Raw genomic sequence first — 25,709 nt, forward strand, 5'->3', positions numbered from 1 at the left:
GAGAATATTCTCAGCAATGGGACTAATTCCTTTATTATGAACAATCACATTCTCTAGGAATAATCCAGCAGCTGGTTAGCAGTGTAAACTAGGGATAAAAAAAAGAGCATAATAACTAACATGGACTAAGCACTATTATGATCCAGGAAATCCTAACACTTTACATGGATTGTTTCCTTTAATTTTTATAATAATTTTGTGAGGTACTTACAATAGTTGTGCTCTAATAATTATTTTGAAAATATGCATTTGTCCAATTCAGTTGCATAACGTGAATTTTGTATTTGCTTGGGCATGATTTTGTCTGTAAGAAATACTAGGTGAAGGCAGAAAATGGCTACCAGCTGAACTGGGCTTTGTAGGAATGACAAAACATACCAAACTCAAACATCTCACTCAGATCATTACATGTATTTTCCATCCAATTTCAGATTAATTCTTCTTCCACTACTTAACTAACAAATACAACCTTTTCAACACCCATTTCCATGTCAGGTCTTTTCCAAGGGAAAGAGCTATATTCACTGTATTATTCATGTATTTCTTAACAATTTAACGTGTAAAACTGTGCTGATTTTATAAGGTTCTTTTTAATATATCATCATTTAAGTTTTTGGGTGTTGTCCCTCTAGCTCTCTCCAATTAAAAAAAATGTAATTTTTATTGTGCAATTTTTTGTGCTTTTGTAAAGCACAATGATTTTTAAGAACATTTATGTTGCATTATAAAGAACTATTTATTATCATTCTCAACTTACAGATAAGAAAAATAAGTCTTAGATAGGTTATATAACTTGCCCAAAATCATGTACCTAATAAATGGCTAAACAGGATTTGAAGCCAGACAGTCTAATATGAGAGCCTGTACTCTCAATCACTACTTGCCCTCCAGTAACTGACATCAAATAGTTCTATGGTAGTCATCACACACAGTTAAACTGCTTTCCAAATACAAACTTCCATCTGAAATTATCAAGTTAGAAAATTAAAACTTACTGAAAAAGTCCACCTAAAGACTGTTAATCAGAATGTTTTTTATATGTCCAAAAAGAAAAATATAATACTAATGAATATATAATAAATTAAAGAATATATATAATACTAAAGATAAAGAATATTATATAATATTATACTAATGATAAAGAAAGTTAACGAATATATAATACTAATGATAGATAAGATGTTGATTTTTTTAGGGACTGTATTTTTCAGTTCTAGAATACCTCCATTTGATTCATTTTTATAATTTCTATTTCTCTACTGATAATTCTTATCTGCTTGTCCATTGTGAGTATATTTTTCCCTATATTGCTGGCTCCAGTTATAAAAAGGTTTAGACTCTTACCTGTCTGGAGTTGGTTAAATACAATTTTGCTCCCAGATTTAAAATCTGCAGTTTTACCAGATCATCTTCACTAGTGAAGCTTTTAGCCATCTTCCTCAACACATCAGGGGCAATTTTAGGAACTCGTTCACAGTTTTCTCCAATCAGCCAAAGAATACTTGCTCTAGCCACAGGAACCTAATATTAAAAGCAGATTATATAGTTACAAATAAGATAATCATACTCTCTCCTTGATGATAACATAGAAAAGGCTCTAAATATAATAAAGATTTTATATCCATTCATATAATATGTATATCCAGGAAGTGGACTTTTATGGATTTTCATTAGATATCAAAAAAAAAAAAAACCAGGAATGATCATTAAAACTGATTTCAGGACTTCACACAAGATGGCGGAGGAGTATGGGACCCCTTTTTCAGCCGGTCCCCTGAGGCGAGCTGGCTAGGTACCAGACCAGCCTGAACATCCACATAATCAGCCTGACACGCAGGAAGATGCATCTGGATCTCTAAAAATGAACATCTCCAGCGCTGAGTATTGAGGTACGAAGCGGGGAGCCGTGAAATCGCGCACAGATATCAGAAAATAAAAGGAAGGGGGAGGGAGCCGCCGCGTTCGGGCTCCAGGAAGCGGTAAGTTATGGGAGATTACTGACTCAATGAAACGATCCAATGTCAGAATCATCGGCATCCCCAAGGGGGGTGGAGAAAAACAGACATCTAGAAGGTATATTTGAACAAACTGTAGCTGAAAATTTCCCTAATCTAGCAAGGGAAACAAATATTCGTGTCCAAGAGGCAGAGAGGACCCCTCCCAAGCTCAACAACGACAAACCTACGCCACGTCACGTCACATCATACTGCAATTCACAAATATTAGATCCATGCATACAGTACTGAAAGCAGCCAGGGCAAAGAAATTTCTCACATACCAAGGAAAAGGTATCAGAATTAAGTCAGACCTGTCTACACAGACCTGGAATGAGAGAAAGGGTTGGGGGGGGAATTTTTTTTTTTAAAGATTTTATTTATTTATTCTACAGAGATAGAGACAGCCAGCGAGAGAAGGAACACACGCAGGGGGAGTGGGAGAGGAAGAAGCCGGCTCATAGTGGAGGAGCCTGATGTGGGGTTTGATCCCACAATGCTGGGATCACGCCCTGAGCCGAAGGTAGACGCTTAACCGCTGTGCCACCCAGGCGCCCCTGGGGGGGGGGGCATTTTTAAAGCTCTTTCAGAGAAAAACATGCAGCCAAGGATCCTTTATCCAGCAAGGCTGTCATTCAAGAATTGATGGAGAAATAAAGACGTTCCAGAATTACCATTCATTANACTGGATTTTAAACTAGAGGCCATAGAGAGAGATACAGAAGGGCACTATATTATTCTTAAAGGAAGTATTCAACAAGTGGATATGACAATTATTAATATATATGCCCCCAACAGGGGAGCAGCAAGATACACAAGCCAACTCTTAACCAAAATAAAGAGACATATAGATAAGAACACAGTAATAGTAGGGGACCTCAACACCCCACTATCAGAAATAGACAGAACACCCTGGCAAAAACTAAGCAAAGAATCAAAGGCTTTGAATGCCATACTCGACGAGTTGGACCTCATAGATATATATAGAACACTACACCCCAGAACCAAAGAATACTCATTCTATTCAAATGCCCATGGAACATTCTCAAGAATAGATCATGCTCTGGGACACAAAACAGGTCTCAGCCAATACCAAAAGATTGAAATTATCCCCTGCATATTCTCAGACCACAACGCTCTGAAATTGGAACTCAACCACAAGGAAAAACCTGGAAGAAACTCAAACACTTGGAGGCTAAGAACCATCCTGCTCAAGAATGACTCGATAAACCAGGAAATCAAAAAACAAATTAAACAATTTATGGAGACCAACGAGAATGAATACACAACGGTCCAAAACCTATGGGATACTGCAAAGGCAGTCCTAAGGGGGAAATACATAGCCATCCAAGCCTCACTCAAAAGAATAGAAAAATCTAAAATGCAGTTTCTATATTCTCACCTCAAGAAACTGGAACAGCAACAGAGGGACAGGCCTAACCCACTGACAAGGAAGGAGTTGACCAAGATTAGAGCAGAAATCAATGAATTAGAGACCAGAACCACAGTAGAGCAGATCAACAGGACTAGAAGCTGGTTCTTTGAGAGAATCCATAAAATTGATAGACCACTGGCAAAACTTGTCCAAAAACAAAGAGAAAGGACTGAGATTATTAAAATTATGACTGAAAAGGGAGAGGTCACGACCAGCACCATTGAAATTGCAAGGATTATTAGAAACTTTTATCAACAGCTATATGCCAAAAAACTAAACAATCTGGAAGAGATGGAGGCCTTCCTGGAAACCTATAAACTACCAAGACTGAAACAGGAAGAAATAGATTTCTTAAATAGGCCAATTAACTATGAAGAAATTGAGTCAGTGATAAACAACCTTCCAAATAATAAAACTCCAGGCCCAGACGGTTTTCCTGGGGAATTCTACCAAACATTCAAAGAAGAAATAATACCTATTCTCCTAAAGCTATTTCAAAAAATAGAAACAGAAGGAAAGCTACCAAACTCATTCTATGAGGCTAATATTACCTTGATCCCCAAACCAGGCAAAGACCCCCTCAAAAAGGAGAATTACAGACCGATTTCTCTAATGAATATGGATGCCAAAATCCTCAACAAGATCCTTGCTAATAGAATCCAACAGTACATTAAAAGGATTATCCATCATGACCAAGTGGGATTCATACCTGGGATGCAAGCATGGTTCAACACTCGCAAATCAATCAATGTGATACATCATATCAACAAGAAAAGACTCAAGAACCATATGATCCTCTCAATTGATGCAGAAAAAGCATTTGACAAAATACAGCATCCTTTCCTGATTAAAACCCTTCAGAGTGTAGGAATAGAGGGTACATTTCTCAATCTCATAAAAGCCATCTATGAAAAGCCTACTGCAAGCATTATTCTCAATGGGGAAAAGCTGGAAGCCTTTCCCTTAAGATCAGGAACACGACAAGGATGCCCACTCTCGCCACTATTATTCAACATAGTACTAGAAGTCCTTGCAACAGCAATCAGAAGACAAAAAGGGATCAAAGGTATCCAAATCGGCAAAGAAGAAGTCAAACTGTCTCTCTTTGCAGATGACATGATACTCTATATGGAAAACCCAAAGGAATCCACTCCCAAACTATTAGAAGTTATAGAACAATTCAGTAAGGTGGCAGGATACAAAATCAATGCCCAGAAATCAGTTGCATTTCTATACACGAATAACGAGACTGAAGAAAGAGAAATTAGGGAATCCATCCCATTTACAATAACACCAAAAACCATGCGTTACCTTGGAATTAACTTAACCAGAGACGTAAAGGACCTATATGCTAGAAACTATAGATCACTTTTGAAAGATATTGAGGAAGACATAAAAAGATGGAAAAATATTCCATGCTCATGGATTGGAAGAATTAACATAGTTAAAATGTCCATACTACCCAGAGCAATCTACACTTTCAATGCTATCCCGATCAAAATACCGAGGACATTTTTCAAAGAACTGGAACAAATAGTCCTTAAATTTGTATGGAACCAGAAAAGGCCCCGAATCTCCAAGGAACTGTTGAAAAGGAAAAACAAAGCTGGGGGCATCACAATGCCGGATTTCGAGCTGTACTACAAAGCTGTGATCACAAAGACAGCATGGTACTGGCACAAAAACAGACACATCGACCAATGGAACAGAATAGAGAACCCAGAAATGGACCCTCGGCTCTTTGGGCAACTAATCTTTGATAAAGCAGGAAAAAACATCCGGTGGAAAAAAGACAGTCTCTTCAATAAATGGTGCTGGGAAAATTGGACAGCTACATGCAAAAGAATGAAACTTGACCACTCTCTCACACCATACACAAAAATAAACTCCAAATGGATGAAAGACCTCAATGTGAGACAGGAATCCATCAAAATTCTAGAGGAGAACATAGGCAACAACTTCTATGACATCGGCCAGAGCAACCTTTTTCACGACACATCTCCAAAGGCAAGAGAAATAAAAGATAAAATGAACTTATGGGACTTTATCAGGATAAAGAGCTTCTGCACAGCCAAGGAAACAGTCAAAAAAACTAAGAGACAGCCCACGGAATGGGAGAATATATTTGCAAAGGACACCACAGATAAAGGACTGGTATCCAAGATCTACAAAGAACTTCTCAAACTCAATACACGAGAAACAAATAAACAAATCATAAAATGGGCAGAAGATATGAACAGACACTTTTCCAATGAAGACATACAAATGGCTAACAGACACATGAAAAAATGTTCAAAATCATTAGCCATCAGGGAAATTCAAATCAAAACCACACTGAGATACCACCTTACGCCAGTTAGAATGGCAAAGATAGACAAGGCAAGAAACAACAATTGTTGGAGAGGATGTGGAGAAAGGGGATCCCTCCTACATTGTTGGTGGGAATGCAAGTTGGTACAGCCACTCTGGAAAACAGTGTGGAGGTCCCTTAAAAAGTTAAAAATTGAACTACCCTATGACCCAGCCATTGCACTACTGGGTGTTTACCCCAAAGATACAGACGTAGTAGAGAAGGGCCATATGCACCCCAATGTTCATAGCAGCATTGTCCACAATAGCTAAATCATGGAAGGAGCCAAGATACCCTTCAAGAGATGACTGGATTAAGAAGCTGTGGTCCATATATACAAGGGAATATTACTCAGCTATCAGAAAGAATGAATTCTCAACATTTGCTGCAACATGGACGGCACTGGAGGAGATAATGCTAAGTGAAATAAGTCAAGCAGAGAAAGACAATTATCACATGATTTCTCTCATCTATGGAACATAAGAACTAGGAGGATCGGTAGGGGAAGAAAGGGATAAAGAAAGGGGGGGTAATGAGAAGGGGGAATGAAACATGAGAGACTATGGACTGTGAGAAACATACTGAGGGCCTCGGAGGGGAGGGGAGTGGGGGAATGGGATAGACCGGTGATGGGTAGTAAGGAGGGCACGTATTGCTTGGTGCACTGGCTGTTATACGCAACTAATGAATCATTGAACTTTACATCAAAAACCAAGGATGTACTGTATGGTGACTAACATAATATTATAAAAAAACATTAAAAAAAACCTGATTTCAGAGATAATGCCTTAGAAAAGATTCACAGAGAAAAAACCATTTGTCTAGAATCTTGATTCTATCATAGATGTGCAAGTCCATGCACATTTGTTTGCATTACCGGTACTGCTTTTGCAGTACAATAGCAGAGGCAAGTACAGCTGACCCTTAAACAATACAGGTTTGAACTCCACTGGGTCTTTACTGTGGATTTTTTTTCAACAAATACCGTATAATACTGTAAACGTATTTTTTTCTTCCTTAAATATTTTCTATTCTCTAGCTTATTGTAAGAACTCAGTGTGTAATACATGTAACATATGAAGTATGTGTTAGTCAATGGTTTATAATTGGTAAGGCTTCTGGTCAACAGTAGGCTATCAGCAGTTAAGTTCTTGGGGAGTTGAAGTTAAACCTGGATTTCTGACTGTAGGAAGGAGGCGGTTGGCACCCCAACCCCTGCATTGTTCAGGTGCCAACTACTGTTGCACCAAACAAAGACCATAAAGCTGAAAATATTCACTATCTAGCAATTTCAGAAAAGGTTTGCTGACTTCTGCTCTAGGGCACTGGTTAATAAAACTCAATGCCCTTAAAAATCTCCTAGAATTCTTATTAAAACTACAGGGTTTTGGTATCAGGTCCAAGACAGTAGCCCTGTTGTGGGGCCCAGGAATCTACACTTTATGAAACACCACAGATGATTTCTAAGACAGGAGGTCTGCAAACCACGTTTTGAGAATCCATTGGATAACAGAAAAAAAGGAATAGATTCATTAAAGACTATGATTCCAAATTAAAACTCTAATTGTCCTCTATATATTTGCATCTACAGTACTGGGGATATATAAAACTGACAAGATCATCAAAGTCTACTTATAAAATCATGAATCCTGGTCTATTACTTGGTCATCAACAAAAGAAATAGGGATAAGATAAATCTGTCTGATATTGTATTTTGGCATTACATTTTTTTAATAAAGTACATTTCAATATGTTTTTTTTTAAATGATTTGCTACAAATTGGAAACCTTCCATCAGCACCATTAAGACCAACATTTTAGAGTATGCAAATTAGTTTTATTACTATTTGTTTATTTGTATCCTCTCTTACTCCAAGAGATTTGAAGGGGTATGTAAATTAGTTTTTGTGAACATTTTCACCTAGTATAGAAAATCTCCTTTTTATAATAAATGAAAAAGCCAATGACTTTCATTAAGAGGTAAGCATCACAAGAAGAGATAATAGTCTTTTTATGAAATCCTTTCCAATTCCTCAAATTAAGTCCTAATATTTTCACTATTGTTTCAAAACTGTACAGGGCATAACTGTTAAAGAAGAAAGTGAGAATAAGGACCTTTCCTCAGCTAAAATTTTACCACAATATCCCTCACCTCAAATTCTTTCAAAACATCCATTTTATGAAATAGGATAAAATTATTAAGACACTCCTAAGTTGGGTGTTTCACCAGAAGCAAAATGAGGTCATCTGAAAGCTTTAAAATCAAAGTATATATTTTCGAATATTATGACAATAGCATTACCTTTAAATTAATATTAGAATAAGTTTAGTAAAAGAGAAGAACTCACATTCATGTAATAAGTTTACTAAGTATGAATAATATGTATAATCATAAATGCTATTATAAATCTATTCATGAAGTATGATAAAACTGATCTCCTTACTGTATACTGATCATGGAAAGAAAGAGGTTATTTCTAATGTTCCAAAAGTTACACTGCATTAAAACCTTACTCCCAATCTATTATTTTAAATTGGGCTAAAGCACAGTAATTGAGTGGTACCTTAAATTTTCTAGTATAAAGCAATTCATGTTGCCTGCCTTCATGAAAGGTACCTCTAAGTAAGAATATATGCACAACTTCAGATTTTCGTTATGCTAGATTTATTTTTCTTAAATATTTTATCATATACTACTGGTAGAAAAATTAGAATTCTAGGACATATTCCAACCTATGATTCCACTTTAAGTAATTTTCTTCAGTTTTAATTCTTTTTTGCAATTAAGAAGGCAATCACAAAAAGTTCTAAGAGATTGTTTATATTCCTACTCATTAATATACTAAGATTAAAATAACAATATTTTAACATTCTAAACATTCATAATACATACATTTAAAATACAACTCTTAGGGAAAAAATGAAAATCAATAAATTCTAATGTTCAAAATGAAAATCGCAAGATGGTGGTGGTGGAGAGCAGGGTAATATTCAGAGGTTCTAGAACTGAGGTAATAAAATTTCCAAGTAAACATATAGAAAACTTCAGAAGACTTCTGCACAACAAGAAATAATACCAATATATAAAATGTATTTATACCAAATTCTTGGTGATGGCAATTTATTAAAAAGCTTAGGGAACTGACAAACCCAATGTTTTTGTGTGTCTGGCTGCAACCAGAATCATAAGATTTTCAGATTCCAGCCCTACCTTTCTCTCCCCGTTAAGTTACAGAACTCTCATTTGTACAACACTGATAAATGATTTTTGTTCTCCATGGTCTTTTCAATCATAGAATAAACAGAACCACTGAACTAAAACCAAACTAATAATACACATATACGAATTAATAACATACATATGCATAAGACATATTACTTTTATTACGAACTTCTGCTTTTCAATATTTTCAAAGACAAGCTGCATTGTGAATGATTTTGATTCTTTATTCTAAATGCCCTGATCAAGTGGTTTTAAGTGCATTTTTAAACCTTTTGCAAGAAGGCAATTTCCACTGCCATTTTAACCCATTAACTTGCCTGCAAAAAAATATGATTCCTAGTTGATCACAGCAGTTATAGAAAGACATGTAAGAAGATTTCACAGATCACTCCGTAAGCAGTTCAATGTAAAAGCTATTGTGTTTCAACACTAGCCACTGCACCATGCAATAGTGTAAAATAAATCCTGCAACAGCAAATTTATTTATTTAAATCTGTCAAAGGCAAAATCAGTAAATACCTAAACTGCATATAACTACCAAATGAGATCCAATAATCTGTATCTGGACTCAATATGCATTAGCACTTTAGTATGAATTTAGTTGGGGCAGCAGGGCAAGGGTAGTTACCTTGTGAAATGGCAGGCATTTAGTGAGGCACCAGGGCAAGGAGTCCATAAAGCGCTATTTCAATATTACTCAGTAGTCTTCACAAAATAACATCTTTTAATTATTCTCTTATGATAGCAAATCCTTATCTGTCCCATAAATCATTATATGAAACTCTGGTAGAGCAATCTTCATGTTTTTATTCTGGAAAAATGCATTTTATTCTGGAAAAACTTTGCTCTAAATGCAGTCTTTCACTACACATGAAGTATAGTCCAAAGGATAAAATATTCACAATCAAAACATTTAAGTTAACTGTACTACCAACACAGATATACCTTATTCAATCTGAATTTAAAAAGTAGAAGTAATTTAAATTTTAGTTCTCTTATTTTCAACTACACCGCTTAATAAATAGCAAATGGAATCAAAATCTTGAATACAACAAAATCTAAGTTCCTTTTTTAAAAAAATTACATAGCCAACATCTACTGAGTTCTTACCATATGCTGGCACTGTTTTAAGACTTAACCTGTTTTTTCAATCTATTATATAACACAAAAGCCTCAGAAAGTAGGTTCTACCATTATTCCCACTTGATATATGAGAAAACTGGGGCACAAAGGGGTTAAGAAAGTTGCCCAACATCTTAAGCTTGTCGGTGGTGGAACTAAGACTAGAAGTCCAAGTCTGAATACAGAGTTCATCATGGGCCACTAGACAGAGACAAAATGAGTGCACTATACTAGGAAAAATACCAGCTAGCAAGGCTCTAAGAAGACTGGTTCTGGTCCTAGGTTGACCATGTATATCATGGAGACAAATAACTTCACATCAGTAGGCCTCATTTACTCATTAATCAAATGAAGGATTACTCCTTTGGCTCAGCTCTTCTGCCACAGTGTACAATGGCTCCTATACGGCCTTCTGCAGCTTTTCCAAGAGCCAGCCTTTTCAGAAGAGGTCTAGGCCATTCTCTTGACAATTCCTCTCATGCAGCATGTGGGGCATTTCCCCACCTCCTTAGATTTCTTGTTCTATGGAGAAGTAAGATAGCCAGAGTGGAAAGAGACCTGCCTATAATTTTTGTTACGCCTCCTGGAGGGTAGATGAGCCCTGGATTCAACCTGATAAAGTGGCTTAAGTACTGAGAGAAAACATGCTCAACAGTGTCCTCTTGTCCTCTGACACTGTCCAGATTGGCTCTTTCTAAACAGCACTGGTTTAAGATACTATCCCTGGATGTAGGGTGAAATATACAGAGATTCAGGAAAAAAGGTCTCCTTTAAGGCTCTCAGGCTTAGCTTCCATTTTATAATCAATCACTTACCCACATTTAAGAGTCATCAAGTACTTGGTCAGAATAATAAAGCCCTGTTTCCTTTTCCACATGGCTATTACTCCTAAGTAAATAGCTCTCTTGAATATTTGGAGGAAATAGATTCTAGGGATTCGGTCACTCCCCTTTCCTGACTTTGAAGCTGCTGTCAGTGATATCCCTCACCACCTTCTTCTGGAGTAACCTGTACCTCCAATCCCTAATCATTTTTAGGGATCTATCTTGCATTGTTCTTCCTCGTCCCACTTCAAGGACTTCAACTTCCTCTGATATATTAGGCAAATAATAACTCATCACCTTTTAATTCCCCAAAATTTCAAATTTTTGCTATAGAACTGCATAGAGTTTTCTTGTAATTATTTGAATCTCCCTTTGAATCATGTGCCCAATTTGCCCACTTTTGTTTTCTCTCTTTTTACCTTATCAAAATCAGGAAGAGTGGAGCACCTGTGTCTGAGTGGCTCAGTCGGTTAAAGGACCCACTCTTGATTTTGGCTCAGGTCATCTGAGGGTTGTGCGATACAGTACAGTGGTGGGCCCCAAACTTAGTGGTGAGTCTGCTTCTCTCCGCCGCCCCCCCCCGCCCCTTCCCCCACTCGCATACTTAATGCTTTCTCAAACAAACAAACAAACAAACACACAATCTTTAAAAAAAAAATCAGGAGGGGTTTTCTACTTTATTGGCTTTCCAAAGGAGATTTAACATGCATTTATCAATTTCAACCGTGTTTTTTTGGTATTCTATTCTACAAAATCAACTTTGATCCCTTTTAGACTTTCATGCTTTGTTTCACTGTTCTTTTTCAGATTTCTTAAGACAAATACCAAATCCTTTTATTTCTGGTCTCTTTACATTAAAAATGGTAGCAGTAACCACTTTAACCACATCCCACACATTTTAGAATAAAGCGTTTTCTTTTCCTATGTTTATATAAAGCTTGTATTTTTTTCTTTCAAACTTCTTTCACCTAAAAGTATATCTCTTACTTCAAAACTGGTCTGGTACCCTTTTAAATTATATAATTCTAATTTTATTGCTTAAGGTTTAAAAAACATAAAATCCTTAAGTTTTCTTTATGTCCAAGTACATTCTTGATTTTTTTGTAAATGCTTTATGAATATACCCATAAAAGTGGGTATTATCTGTTCAAGAGATATAAAATTTTACCTATAGTACTGAATCAAGTATTTATTCTAATTTTTAATTATTTTCTGTCTTACTTAAAATCTGCTGGGTATATCTAATATGAGAAAAGTATATTAAAGTCACGCACCAATTTCTCCTTGCATTTCTTTTTTTTTTTTTTTTTTAAGATTTTATTTATTTATTTGACAGAGATAGAGATAGCCAGCGAGAGAGGGAACACAAGCAGGGGGAGTGGGAGAGGAAGAAGCAGGCTCATAGCAGAGGAGCCTGATGTGGGGCTCGATCCCATAACGCCGGGATCACGCCCTGAGCCGAAGGCAGACGCTCAACCGCTGTGCCACCCAGGCGCCCCTCTCCTTGCATTTCTAATAGATTTTTTCTTTATATATTTATTTGGTTACCATATTTTTGTGTGAATATAGGTTTATGCCTCTCAATTTCTTTGTAAATTGGTCTTTTGCATTTTATAATGTTCTTTATCTTACTGCCTTTTTTTTAAAAAGATTTTATTTATTTATTTGACAGAGAGAGACAGCCAGCGAGAGAGGGAACACAAGCAGGGGGACTGGGAGAGGAAGAAGCAGACTCCTAGCAGAGAAGCCTGATGTAGGTAGGGCTCGATCCCAGAACGCTGGGATCATGCCCTGAGCCAACGGCAGATGCTTAACGACCACGCCACCCAGGTGTCCCTTACTGCCTTTTTTAAAAAAAGATTTTATTTGGGGCGCCTGGGTGGCACAGCGGTTAAGCGTCTGCCTTCGGCTCAGGGCGTGATCCCGGCGTTATGGGATCGAGCCCCACATCAGGCTCCTCTGCTATGAGCCTGCTTCTTCCTCTTCCACTCCCCCTGCTTGTGTTCCCTCTCTCGCTGGCTGTCTCTATCTCTGTCGAATAAATAAATAAAATCTTTAAAAAAAAAAAAAAAAAGATTTTATTTATTTATTTATTTTGAGAGAGAGACAGCATGAGCAGGGGGAGGGGCAAGCAGACTCCCCACTGAGCAGGGAGCCAGATGCAGGGTTTAATCCCAGGACGTCAGATCATGACCTGAGCTGAAGGCAGAAGCCCAACTGACTGAGCCACCCAGGTGCCCCCTTACCGCTTTTAATTAATTTTAAATCTCACTTTCTTGTTCATATTCACTTAATATCTCTTTTCCTATCTTCTTTTTTCGATCTTTATCACTTGGATTAAGGTGTTACAATTACAAATGGCTAGCTTTTGTTTTTCACTCTAATTTGAGTCAGTCTTTTAATGAGAGAATTAAGTCCACTGATATTTAGGGAAGGATATACTTGGATTTTTACCCTTCTATCTTACTTTATTATTTAAAAAAATTTATTATTTATTTTACATTTGTTTCCCTTTTTCCCCTTTGAATATGAAATTCCTGTCATACTTCCATATTATACTAACAATTATCTTCTGACAAAAACAAAACAAAAAACAGGCTTTGCTATATAGATCTATAGGAAAGTATTTTCTTGGCTAACATTCCAACAACTGTTATAGAGAAAGTCAATACAATAAAAAAATGTCTTCTAGCCTCAGAAAAGGATATAGTCAAATACAAAAAAATCTTTCTTCTAAGACAGTCTCAAGTCTGTTGATACACACAGTCTCATTCACAGTCAGAGGTTCTGTAAGCAACTACATTCATCTGAAAATATTTCTTGTAGTTGCTTCTCTTTCTAACAAGACCAAAAGAAGTTCACCTAGCCCAAGTTTTAACTAAATTCTGCACGAGATGTTTAGGACTACAGACTTCCACATTCCTAGTTCCTTTTCACAGTCAGACACACATTTCTCTACCATTCCTTATGACCAAGATATAACTATTTCTCCCACCAAAATTCACTGTTTTCACCCCCAACGTAATCTATTTTCACTTTTTTTTTTTTTTAAAGATTTTATTTATGTGACAGAGAGACAGACAGCGAGAGAGGGAACACAGCAGGGGGAGTGGGAGAGGAAGAAGCAGGCTCCCCGCGGAGGAGCCCCTTGTGGGACTTGATCCCGGAACACCGGGATCACGCCCTGAGCCGAAGGCAGACGCTTAACAACTGCGCTACCCAGGCGCCCCTCACTTTACTACTTTTTAACTTAAGACAAAAACATTAAAATAATTCCACTTCCCTCCACTTTCTTCCTTCCATGAGACCTTCAAAACACTTTCTGCCCCAATCTCATTCTACCCCTGGTTTTCTAAGATGACTCAATATTTTTAGTTTTTGATTAGATTTTCCCTTGTGTTGTGCATTCTTCATCAAGAGTTCTCATTTAGCACTTTTTTTTTTTTTAAGATTTTATTTATTTATTCGACGGAGATAGAAACAGCCAGCGAGAGAGGGAGCACAAGCAGGGGGAATGGGAGAGGAAGAAGCAGGCTCATAGCGGAAGAGCCTGATGTGGGGCTCGATCCCATAACGCCGGGATCATGCCCTGAGCCGAAGGCAGATGCTTAACCGCTGTGCCACCCAGGCGCCCCTCATTTAGCACTTCTGTTAGACATTCTTAGTCTATCCTTATAAATTATACGTGTGTATATATGTATATGTATCTATATATACACACGTATGTATATACGTTTATGCACATGTATGTATCTTTATTCTTTGTCTTCTCCTATCTAGAGTTTCCTGCTTCAGTTCATCAGCTGTTGGTTAGAAAAGTGGTTCTTACTTACTAGAGGGATGTATCACCTCCCTAAAAGGTATTTAAATATGTGTAGGAATATCTGTGGTTCTTACAATAACTGAAATATCTGAAATTTGATGCTTGTTACACAGAGATGGGATGTTCATCTCAGTGGACCTAAAGAAAAAGGTCTCTCATCTCCCACCAGTAGATCACTGACAAATAATGTTAAACATCTGTTTCACATTTGGGCAAACGTAGACCATGTTAATCTAATGACCAATTTGTCAATGAATTCTAGGAAGCAAAAGGAAACAATAATAAAACCATGGCCAGGTCAGTGAGTAGTCAAGGAACTAAATACAAACAGAGACACTAGAAACGAAAAGAGATAAAAGCATGATACACTGGTTAAGAAAGCAGGCTTACTAGCTATGTGACCTTGGGCAAGTTACTTAACCTCTTTGTGCTTCAGTTTTTTCACACATAAAACTGTGTGAGAAATTACTAACAGAACGTATCTTGCAAAGTTGTTATTAAAATTAATGATTTATATTTTTAAGGTGGTTAGAGTAGTGCCTGGCATATACGCATTATAGAAGCTATGTTAAATAAAGTAAAATACAAAAGGGGCCACAATAAAGCATACTAAATTTAAGCCTTATTATGTTTTTCTTCTTCAAGCACATTAACTATAACCATGATCATAAAAACTTACACTAAGCACTGTTCTACTAGCACAATGATTCACTGATTTCTCAAAACAGATCTGTGAAGTTATTAGTACTACTGGTTCCATTTTACAGATGAGCAAACTGGAGCATAGAGAAGTCAAGTCACTTGCATAAGTTCAAAGCCAGTAAAAGGGAGACACAAAATATGAACCCAAGTGATCTGGTTTTCAATCTAACTTTTCTTTTTAACTGAATAAATCTGACATGTAATACTGTGTAAGTTTAGGGTACATAGTCTGCTATTTTGATATTTATATAGTGTAGTATGGTTGCTGATGTACTAAGATTATGTTACATAATTATAGTACACTGTTGTCCATATTCATTATATTGTGCATTAAATCACTATGACCCGTTTACTACTCATTACAAGTTTGTACCCTTAAATACGATCTCTTAAATAATAATAAAAAAAAAATACCATCTCTCTTACCCACCCTCCCCCTACTGGTAACCACCATTTTACTCTGTTTTTTTATAGGTTTAATTTTTTTAGATTCCACAAATAAGTATCGTACAGTATTTTTCCTCTGACTTATCTCAGTTAGCATAACATACTCAAAGTCTATGCATGTTGTTGCACATGGCAAGGTATCCTCCATTCTCATGGCTGAACAATATCTCTTTGTATATATGTACTACACCTTTTTTATCCATTCATCCACTGTTTAGCCTTTGGCTTGTTTCCACACTTGGCTACTGTGAATAATGCTGTGATAAACATGAGAGTGCAAATATCTCACTGACATTCTATTTTCATTTCCTTTGGGTATATACCCAGAAGTGGATTGTGTAATAAATCTAATTTTAATTTTTTCCATATTGTTATTTTGGCTGGACTGATTGAAATCCCCACCAACAATGTATAAGGGGTTCCTTTTCACCACATCTTCACCAGCAACTGTCATCTCTTGTCTTTTTGATGATAGCCGTTAGTGTGAAGTGATACCTCATTTTGGCTTTGATTTGCATTTCTCTGATGACTAGTGATGCTGAGCATCTTTTCATATGTCTGTTGGTCATTTTGAGGTCCTTTTTGCAGAAACGTCTATTGAGTTCTTCTGTCCATCTTTTAAACATACCGGATTTTTTGTTATTGAATTGACTGTATTCCTTGTTTATTTTGTATATTAACCCCTTAACCAATATATAATTGCAAAACTTTTTTTCTCATTCTGTAGGTCTTTTCATTTTGTTAGTTGTTTCTTTTCTTTTCCCCCACCCAGACGCCCCTTGTTAATTGTTTTTTTTTTTTTTTTTGCTGTGCAGAAGATTTGGAGTTTGATATAGCCCCACTTGTTAATTTTTTCTTCTGTTGTTTGTGGTTTTGATGCCATGCCCAAAAAGCTATTGCCAAGACCAGTATTAATGAACTTCTTTTCCTGTCTTCCTTTAGGAGTTTTATGGTAACAGGTCTTATTTTTACGTCTTTGACCCATTCTGAGTTAATTTTTGTGAGTAGACCAAGACAGTGTTCCAATCTCGTTCTGCATGTGTTTCTCCAGTTTTCCCAGCACCATTTGTTGAAGAGACTATCATTTCCCCATTGGGTATTCTTGGCTTTCCTTGCTAAATATTAGCTGACCACATATGCCAGGGTTTAATTCCAGGCTCTCTATTCTGTTCCACTGGTCTTTATATCTATTTTTGTGCCAGTACCATACTGCTTTTATTACTATGGCTTTTAGTATAGTTCAAATCAGGGAGTATGATACACCTCCAGATTTGTTCTTTTATACTCAGAATTGCATTGGCTATTTGGTGTCTTTTGTTATTCCACACAAAATTTAGGATTGTTTCTTCTATTTCTGTGAAGAATGCCTTTTGTATTTTGATGGGGATTACATTAAATCTATAGATGGCTTTAAGGAGTATGGCCATTTTAACAATATTAATCCTTCTCATCCACGAACATGAGTTGTCCTAACATTATACAGATCTTTCACTTTCTTGTTGAAATTTATTCCTACTCACTTTATTGTTTTGATGTTATTGTGAAGGGGATGATTTTCTTTCTTTTTCAGATGCTTCATTTCCTGTAAAGGAATGTAACTGATGTCTCTTATGTTAATTTTGTATCCTGTCTCATAACTGAAATCACTAATTAATTTCAACAGTATTTTGACTAATTCTTGGGATTTTCTATACATAGGATTGTATCAGCCTTATTTCATATCCTTGCATTGCTCCTGATCTCAGGGAAAATGTTTTCTATTTTTTCCCCACTATGTTACCTGCAGGTATGTTATACATGACCCTTATTATGTTGAGGTATGTTCCTTCTACAACCAATCTGATAAGGGTTTTTATCATGAAAGGATGTTGTATTTTGCCAAATGCTTTTTCCTGACTCTATTCAGATAATCATGCGATTTTTGTCTTTCATCTTATTGAAGTGATGTATTGAATTTATTGATTTGTGTAGAGTGAACCATCTTTGGATCCCAGGGATAAATCCCATTTGGTCATGGTGTATAATCCTTTTAAAGTGTTCTTGAATTCAGTTTGCTAACATTCTGCTGCAATTTTTTCCATCTATATTCACCAGGGATATTGGTCTACAGTTTTCTTTCCTTGTGGTATCCTCTTTTCTCTTGGTATCAAAGTAATCCTGGCTTTGCAGAATGTGTTTGGAAGTGTTCCCTCCTGCTTATTATTTTGGAAGAGTTTGAGGAGGATTGGTGTTAATTCTTTCTTTAAATGTTTGGTAGAATTCTGAAGTTGTGGAAATGTCTATGTTGAGAGTTTTTTGATTACTGATTCAATCTATTTACTCATTCTTGGTCTGTTCAAATTTTCTTTCTTCCTGATTCACTCTTGGTAGGTTGTGTGTTTCCAGAAATGGCATCCACTTCTCCTAGATTATGTAATTTGTTGGCATATAATTGTTTATAGTAGTCTCTTATAATTCTATATATTTCTGTAGTATCTATATATTTCTGTAGTATCAGTTATAATGTCTCCTCTTTCATTTCTAATTTTATTTATTCTTTCTTTCCCTTAGTTCAGGTAAGGTTTGTCAGTTTTGCTTATCTTTTCAAAGAATCAGCTCTTAGTTTTACTGATCCTTTCTATTATTTTTCTGGTCTCTATTTCATTTATTTCTGCTGTGATCCTTCTTATTTTCCTCCTTCTGCTGGCTTTGGGTTTTAATTAAATCTAGTTCTTTGAGATGTACGGTTAGGTTGTTTTTTGAGATCTAATTTCTTAATATGTGTTTATTGCTATAAATTTTCCTCTCAAAACTGCTTTTTGCTGCATACTGTAGTATTTGATATGTTGTGTTTTCATTTTCACTTACTTCAAGATAATTTTTTTCTTTTAATTTCCTCTTTCACTCAATGGTTGTTTGGAAGAGTGTTGTTTAGCTTCCATGTATTTGTATACCTTTTCACTTTCCTCTTATTATTGATTTCCAGCTTCATACCACTGTGGTCAGAAAAGACAGTTGGTATGATTTTAAGCTTCCTAAATTTGCTAATACCAAATCTACTCTCTTAAATCCCTATACCTCTTATACAGAGTCTCTGAGAAATCTTAGCTTTGATAATTGGAATCAATAATAAGAGTAGATATAAAGACAAAGGAACACTCTGATGAGAGATGCGGTGGGAGCTCAGATGCTAACAGACTCCACTCCTGTTAGTCTTATTCTTAGCTTTAAGATAAACATAACTGCTCTGCAAGCTTTTCTTTCTTTCTTTTTTTTTTTTTTCCAAGATTTTATTTATTTATCTGACAGAGAGAGATAGTGAGAGAGGGAACACAAGCAAGGGGAGTGTGACAGGGAGAAGCAGGCTTCCCACCGAGCAGGGAGCCCAATGCTGGGCTCAATTCCAGGACCCTGTGGGATCATGACCTGAGCCAAAGGTAGACGCTTAATGGCTGAGCCACCCAGGCACCCCCCTGGCAAGCTTTTCTAACACCCTGAGGGAAAGAAAATTTTGCCACCAGAAATAGTAAATACTGGTCCTGATGCAGGCTCCAAACCTTGCCTTAAGCCACACAAATATAATTCCTCTGAACAGACTCAGAGTATACATTACCCATCTTCAAAGAAGAAAATAATATATTTCCCCCTAAACTACAACCCTGTTAGTTATAGAACATTAGTTTTAAACTTTAACCAACAATGAAAAAAAAAAAAAAACTTTAACAACATTGAAGGGACAGACATAGTGAAGGGCAAACACAATGGAAAAGAGTTTGAAGAAAAACCAGAAAGAAGCCATAGAGAATGTTTCAAAAGGGAAGAAGCAGTATGTGAAGTCAAATGCTAACGAAAGATCATGAAAGATATCAACGACAAATTGTCCACTGGGTTTAATAAGAAGATAATGACCCTGGAAAAGTCAGTGTTAGTGGAGTGGTGCGGAGACAAAATCAGACTGAGACAGACTGAGGAGTCTGAAAACAGGAAAAAAAATTAGAAAAAGGGAATGAAATAGGACCTAAATAATAATGACAGGAGACACTTATATAGTATCACTACATGCCAGGAAATATTCTTAAGAGCACTACATATATTAACTAATGTAATTTGTACAAAATACCAGGTTTTGTTTTATTTTTACTATCACCATTATAAGACGGGAAAAGTATGGAGATTTTAATGTAAAAGCACAGAGGATAAGAGGTGGAACAAAGATTAATATTTATTTTTTAATTTAATTTTTAAACAAAATTTCAGATTTATAGAAAATCTGGAAGAACAAAAAGAACTTCTGAATAGTCTTCACCCAGATTCCTCAAATGTCATCACTTTACTGTATTTGCTTTAGTTTTCTACATATACACAGATAGTTTGTTTTCTAAATTGATAAATGTTGTAGACTTATCCTTAAACATCAAAATACTTCATTTCAAACTTTGTAATAAAAGGAATGCTCTTATATTCTGCTATAGTAAAATTATTTAAAGATTAGTTATTTAAACACTGAACCAATACTATTACCTAATCTACAGATTTTATTTAGATTTTGCCAATTATCCCTACCAAATCCTTTATAGCAAAAGAAAATCCAAAAATACGTGTTGCATAGAGTTGTTATATCCTTTTAAACTCTCTTCATGGGAAAAAGTTCCTGAGTTTTTCTTTACATTTCATGATATTGGCATTTTTAAAGAATACAAGCCAGTTATTTTGTAGTATACTCTCATTTGGGTTCGTCTCGTGTTTCTTCTTGATTATATTCAAGTCATTTACTTTTGGCAAGAACTCAACAGACCTGATGCTAAGTTCTATTCACTATATCATATCAGAAGGTGTTTAATCCCATTGTTGGCAATGTAAACTATGTTCATTTGGTTCAGGTAACATCGGCCAGGCTTCTCCATTGTAAAAGTGAAAAGTCATTAATTTATGCTTTGTAATTATGAGGATATACTTTGAAACTGTACAAATATCCTCTGACTACTCAAACTTTCACCCTCTACTTTTTACCATTTGCTAATGATTCTTACCTCAATCTATTATTATTGTGATGGCTTGCAAATGGTGATACTCTAATTCCATCATTCCTTCTACATTTGTTAGTTTTGCATTGTAAGAAAAAGCTTCCCTTTCTCCCTTATTCATTCATTCGTTCATTCATTCATTCATCCATTCCAGTGTGGCCTCAACAGATTCTTACCCTATTCATTACACCATAATCCTCTTACTGGAATTTATTTTATTTTCCAAATTGGCCAGTGGGGGCCCCTTCAAGCTGGCTTTTGTGTTTTTCTGACATGTCTCTATCATTCTGTGAGCATTTCCTTGCTTTTTTTGCCAACAAGATGTTCCGAGATCATCTTGTTCTTTTCTTGCCCTACTTCTAAAATCAGCCATTTCTCTAGGCAGCCCTGGTTCCTTCGAGGGGTGAATGCAATTTAAAAACCAAGGTCTACCAAAAAAGGAAAGCAGTACTACACAGCACATGCACAAAGCTTGAAAACATGCTAAGTTAAAGAAGCCGGAGACAAAAGGCCACTTGATGAATGATTCCATTTATATGAAATGTCCAAAATAAGCAAATCCATAGAGACAAAGCAGATTAGTAGCTGATAAGGGCTGGTGTAAAGAGAGGATCAGTTTGAGTCATGGGATTCTTGTATTGGAATGATGAAAACGTACTGGTTACATAGTAGTGATGGTTGCACAACCTTATGAATATACCAAAAACTGCTAAATTATGAGTGAATTTTATGGTATAAAATTACATCTCAATTAAAAAAAGAAACAAACAAGATCTAGGTGCATTCATTTGTATTGGGGTATTATTGCATGCAGGCCCTCTCAAAGAAATAGATGTTTGTATACTCGATATATGCACTCATGTGTACACATAAATATGTGTAGACACACACAAATGCATTCACACATGCACAGGCATCTAAATTTTATAAACCCGTAAAGTCACACTGATATTTCCATTTCCAATCTAACAGTGCAGCATTTATTGTGTCCTTCCCCTTTCTCAGATTTGTAATCCCCTTTCACAACAGTGTAAAATCTTAGAACCAGGATGTGAATCCAGACAGTTAAGTTCTCTCAGCCACTATACTTTAAGATGTCCACTTGTTTTAACAACACTATAATTTACTGACTAAAATCCAATTAAATTCAGGAAAGATCTCTTAATTGGTACTCACAGTTATACTGTCCAAGAGTTTAGCCATATGTTTAATAATTTCACCATGTTGTGCAGGTTGCATTTGCAGTAATTTCTTAATAACAACCACACTTTCAGCAACAACTATTTCTGAAAAAGAGAGATTACTCGTATTAAATATGCATAATGCAATTCAAATGCAATATCCTTGGTAAAATATGAATTTAAGTTAGCGAAATATTCTACATGCCTCAAATGACTAGGTGAAAACTATAACCACGAGTATATTTCCAAACTTTGGGGGTGGACACTGTCTAAAGCAGAGAAGTATACTTTAATTTCTAACCTCTGTTGTTGCCTCCTAGCTTCTGATATCCCCCTCCAATAACTGCCTCTTTGAGTCAGAAAAGCAACGTGAGATTAGATTTTGCTGCTCACCATAATGTTCAAGGGTCTTTGGCTTTTAACTATAGCTTTCAAATACTTGATTCCTACCATATAGTGGTAATCAAATAGTTACCATACAGTTCTTTGGTTCCTATAGATTACATAGTGGTAATCAAACATCTACAATCTAAATAACTTTTTTCCAATTCTAAAGAAAACAGCAAACTAAGAATAAAAAATTCCTTAAGTAATATGTCCAGAAAAGTGAGTACTGAGGATCATTAGTAGTAAGAAAGGTTTTACTATAGAAATAGCACTGACTTCAGAGCGAGAAAGAGTGGGTTTATTGTGCTGGATTGTTTCCATTTGTCCCGTGAATCCACTCTCTGTCTTTCCTGACTCACTCTGTGCCCTTAGAGGTTGACCTCTGCATATTGCGTCAACCAGACTTCCTTGTCCCTGGCTTCCAGCTCTGTTTGGCTGATAGGAAGCACCAGCAGGAGATCAGGGGGCAGGAGGACAGAATTTTTGCTATCATGGATCTCTATTGCCAGGTCTCCCTGGTAATGTGTGCACTCCTCTCTGATAGTTTCAGTTCTTCTGAATGGCTCTTGCCTGATAAGTCTGGAAACTAGTCCCACTCCTCACACCCTTTCCCTTCAATTCTAGATATGATAAAGGGGCATCCCCCCTCCTCCCCCCACTAGCCTGTTAGCCCAAGGATATTAAATCATACCTTCTTGGTTTCTCTTAATCCTGCCCACATCTTATAAACAGTTCCTCCACTAAATTCTCTTCAATCATCCCTTTAAGTGTGCCATCTGTTTCTTGCCAGGGCCTTAACTAATATAATAATTGGTCCTGGGAGTGGCTCCAAGGAAGCAGATCCTGAAACTGGGAGTCTAAGATTGAGTTATCACACTGAAGTGGCTAATCACTGGTCCAGAGTTACATTTTTGGTGGCACCAGCAGAGAACTGTAATCTAATTAGCCAGAGCACCTAAACTTATGGGATGACTCTTATATAAACAATTATTAATGCTACTGATGCCAAATAAATAAATCTACAATGCCTTTACTTATTATTTTGACATTTTTTTATTAATAGGGCTTCATGGACAGTAGGGATTCCCCTGGCATACATTACAAAGGTTTATCTTAATATTATACTGGAAATACCATGATTTGTGTTGCTATTCTTTTCTCTGAAATATATTTTCTTATCTAGCTCCCTTTAAGAATACAAGTAAAATTTTTATCATTTTAATCATTATTAAACATATGTATTTCAAACTATCTCTTTCTTCAGTAGAATGATAAATTGATGGTTATACAATGCTTTAGTTGATATGATATGATATATACTTCGTCTTCTATAGTAACATACAATAGGTACCTTATTCTCATTATTTTAAAGACGAAAAGAGAGAAACGCACTAAAATTATATGACTTTGTCCAGAATTCAGAATGTACCACTTCATCTCTAAATTCTAAGAGGTACAGATATTACTTATACAAAGACCACTGCTTTGAGCTTTGATGAAAACAAAGATTAAGATCCTGACTTTCTCAGACTTAAACTCTAGTAAGAAAAATTAAAAGTAATTACTACGCAAAGTAAAACACAGTAAATGTGGTTTTAAGAATCCACTGTATAAAAATTTTTATTTTTAAAATACATTATTGTAAAACTAGAGCAAAAGAAAAATATTATATAATTTTAATTATACACATGGAGAGGCAGGATTGGCTATAGTTGAAAATATATTTGGCATCATTTATCCTTTGATGCTATATTCCTTTCCGACTGTTGTTATAATTACCACAAACTTAGTGGCTTAACGTAACACAAATTCAGCATCTTACAGTCAGAAGTTAACAGTTGAGACCTTATGGGGCTAAAAGCAAGATGTCAATAGGACTACCTCTCTGTGGAGGTTCTAGGAGAAAATCCATTCTTTGCCTTTTCCAAATTCTACAGTTTGTCCACATTCCTTGGCTCAAGGCTCCAATCTCTGCTTCTGACATCTGACTTTGACCTTCCCCTTCCCTTAAAAGGACCCTTTTGATCTCCATCTCAAGAATCTTAATCACATCTGCTAAGTCCCTTCTGCCATGGAAGGTAACATATTCACAGGTTCTGGGCATAAGAACCTGGACGTCTTTGGCAGGGGTCATTGTTCTGCCTACCCCATGTGCTCTCTCATCCCTTCACGTAACTCCACCCTACTTTTCCTTTATGCTTTCTCCTGTTTTTCAAAGACCACAGAAGTGTGGTGCTGCTCTACAAGAAGCACAAAATGATCCTGGGTTCTGGACCTTTCCTAGCTTCCTCCTGGTCCTTAACAAAACTTAAGGGTCCTTACTCTAAGAAATACAGCCTACTTTTTTTTTTTATTAAACTTCATTTTGCTAAGAACACTTAACATGAGATCTACCCTCATACCAAACTTTGTTTACAATACATTATTGTTGATTATGGTACAATGTTGCACAGCAAATCTCTAGAGCTTATTCAACTTATTTAACTGAAACATCACGTTTGCTGTTTAGTAATTCCCTATTTTCCTTCCCCCCACTCCTGGCTATTGCCATTCCACTTTCTGATTCTATGAATTTGGGTATTTTAGATACCTCACACAAGTGGAATCATTCAGTATTTGGCTTTTTGTGGCAGGTTTATTTCACTTAGCTTATGTCTTCAAAGTTACTACAGTCTACTATTACCCTCATTTTGCAGATGAAGAATCTGAAGCACGGGGAGATTGAGTACTTTACTCAAGATAACATTAACATTCAAACATAGGTAGTCTAATGCTGCATGCAAACTGATAGCCCCCAACAGAGTAGTGGTCAATACATAGAAAAACTGTATATACTTGTTTTATATTATTGTCTCCCTTCATTGGACTGTTAACTCTGTGAAGGCAGGAACCTTTTATAGGCTGAATGAGTATCTTATTCATCTATTCAACATTTACCAAATATCCCAACGTATTCAAGTTCTTAATAAATGTTTACTGAATTACATAAAATGAAACGAAACAAAAAATAGTCCTCTACACCAATCCTTTTAGTTTATAGTCAAAGGAAAGGTTATTCAGACAAGCAAATTTTGCTAATATGTTACCCAAAGTAAATTACCTTAGAGAATTAAATTATCCTAAGCCAAACGGAATGCATATTTCTCATAAAGGTCTTTGAGAAATTTGTCAAATTAATCTTAGATGGTGGTAGTGAACTATTTTAGGCAAGGTTCATAT

The 25,709-nt window shown here is 36.1% G+C and overlaps 1 protein-coding gene across 4 annotated transcripts in view; it reads right to left on the minus strand.

Annotated features, from left to right (window-relative positions):
* Positions 1-25,709, minus strand: part of AP3B1 (adaptor related protein complex 3 subunit beta 1) — a 263,254-nt gene that overhangs the window by 111,532 nt on the left and 126,013 nt on the right. For all 4 annotated transcript variants that reach the window (XM_034656409.1, XM_002920289.4, XM_034656410.1 and 1 more), the window contains exons 14-15: positions 22,099-22,208; positions 1,345-1,521 (exon numbers count right to left, since the gene is read on the minus strand). In XM_034656409.1, coding sequence (XP_034512300.1) covers positions 1,345-1,521; positions 22,099-22,208 — 287 coding nt within the window. The remainder of the gene's footprint in view (positions 1-1,344; positions 1,522-22,098; positions 22,209-25,709) is intronic.

The sequence above is a fragment of the Ailuropoda melanoleuca genome, chromosome 3, assembly GCF_002007445.2.
Source record: "Ailuropoda melanoleuca isolate Jingjing chromosome 3, ASM200744v2, whole genome shotgun sequence".
Taxonomy (NCBI): Eukaryota; Metazoa; Chordata; class Mammalia; order Carnivora; family Ursidae; genus Ailuropoda; species Ailuropoda melanoleuca.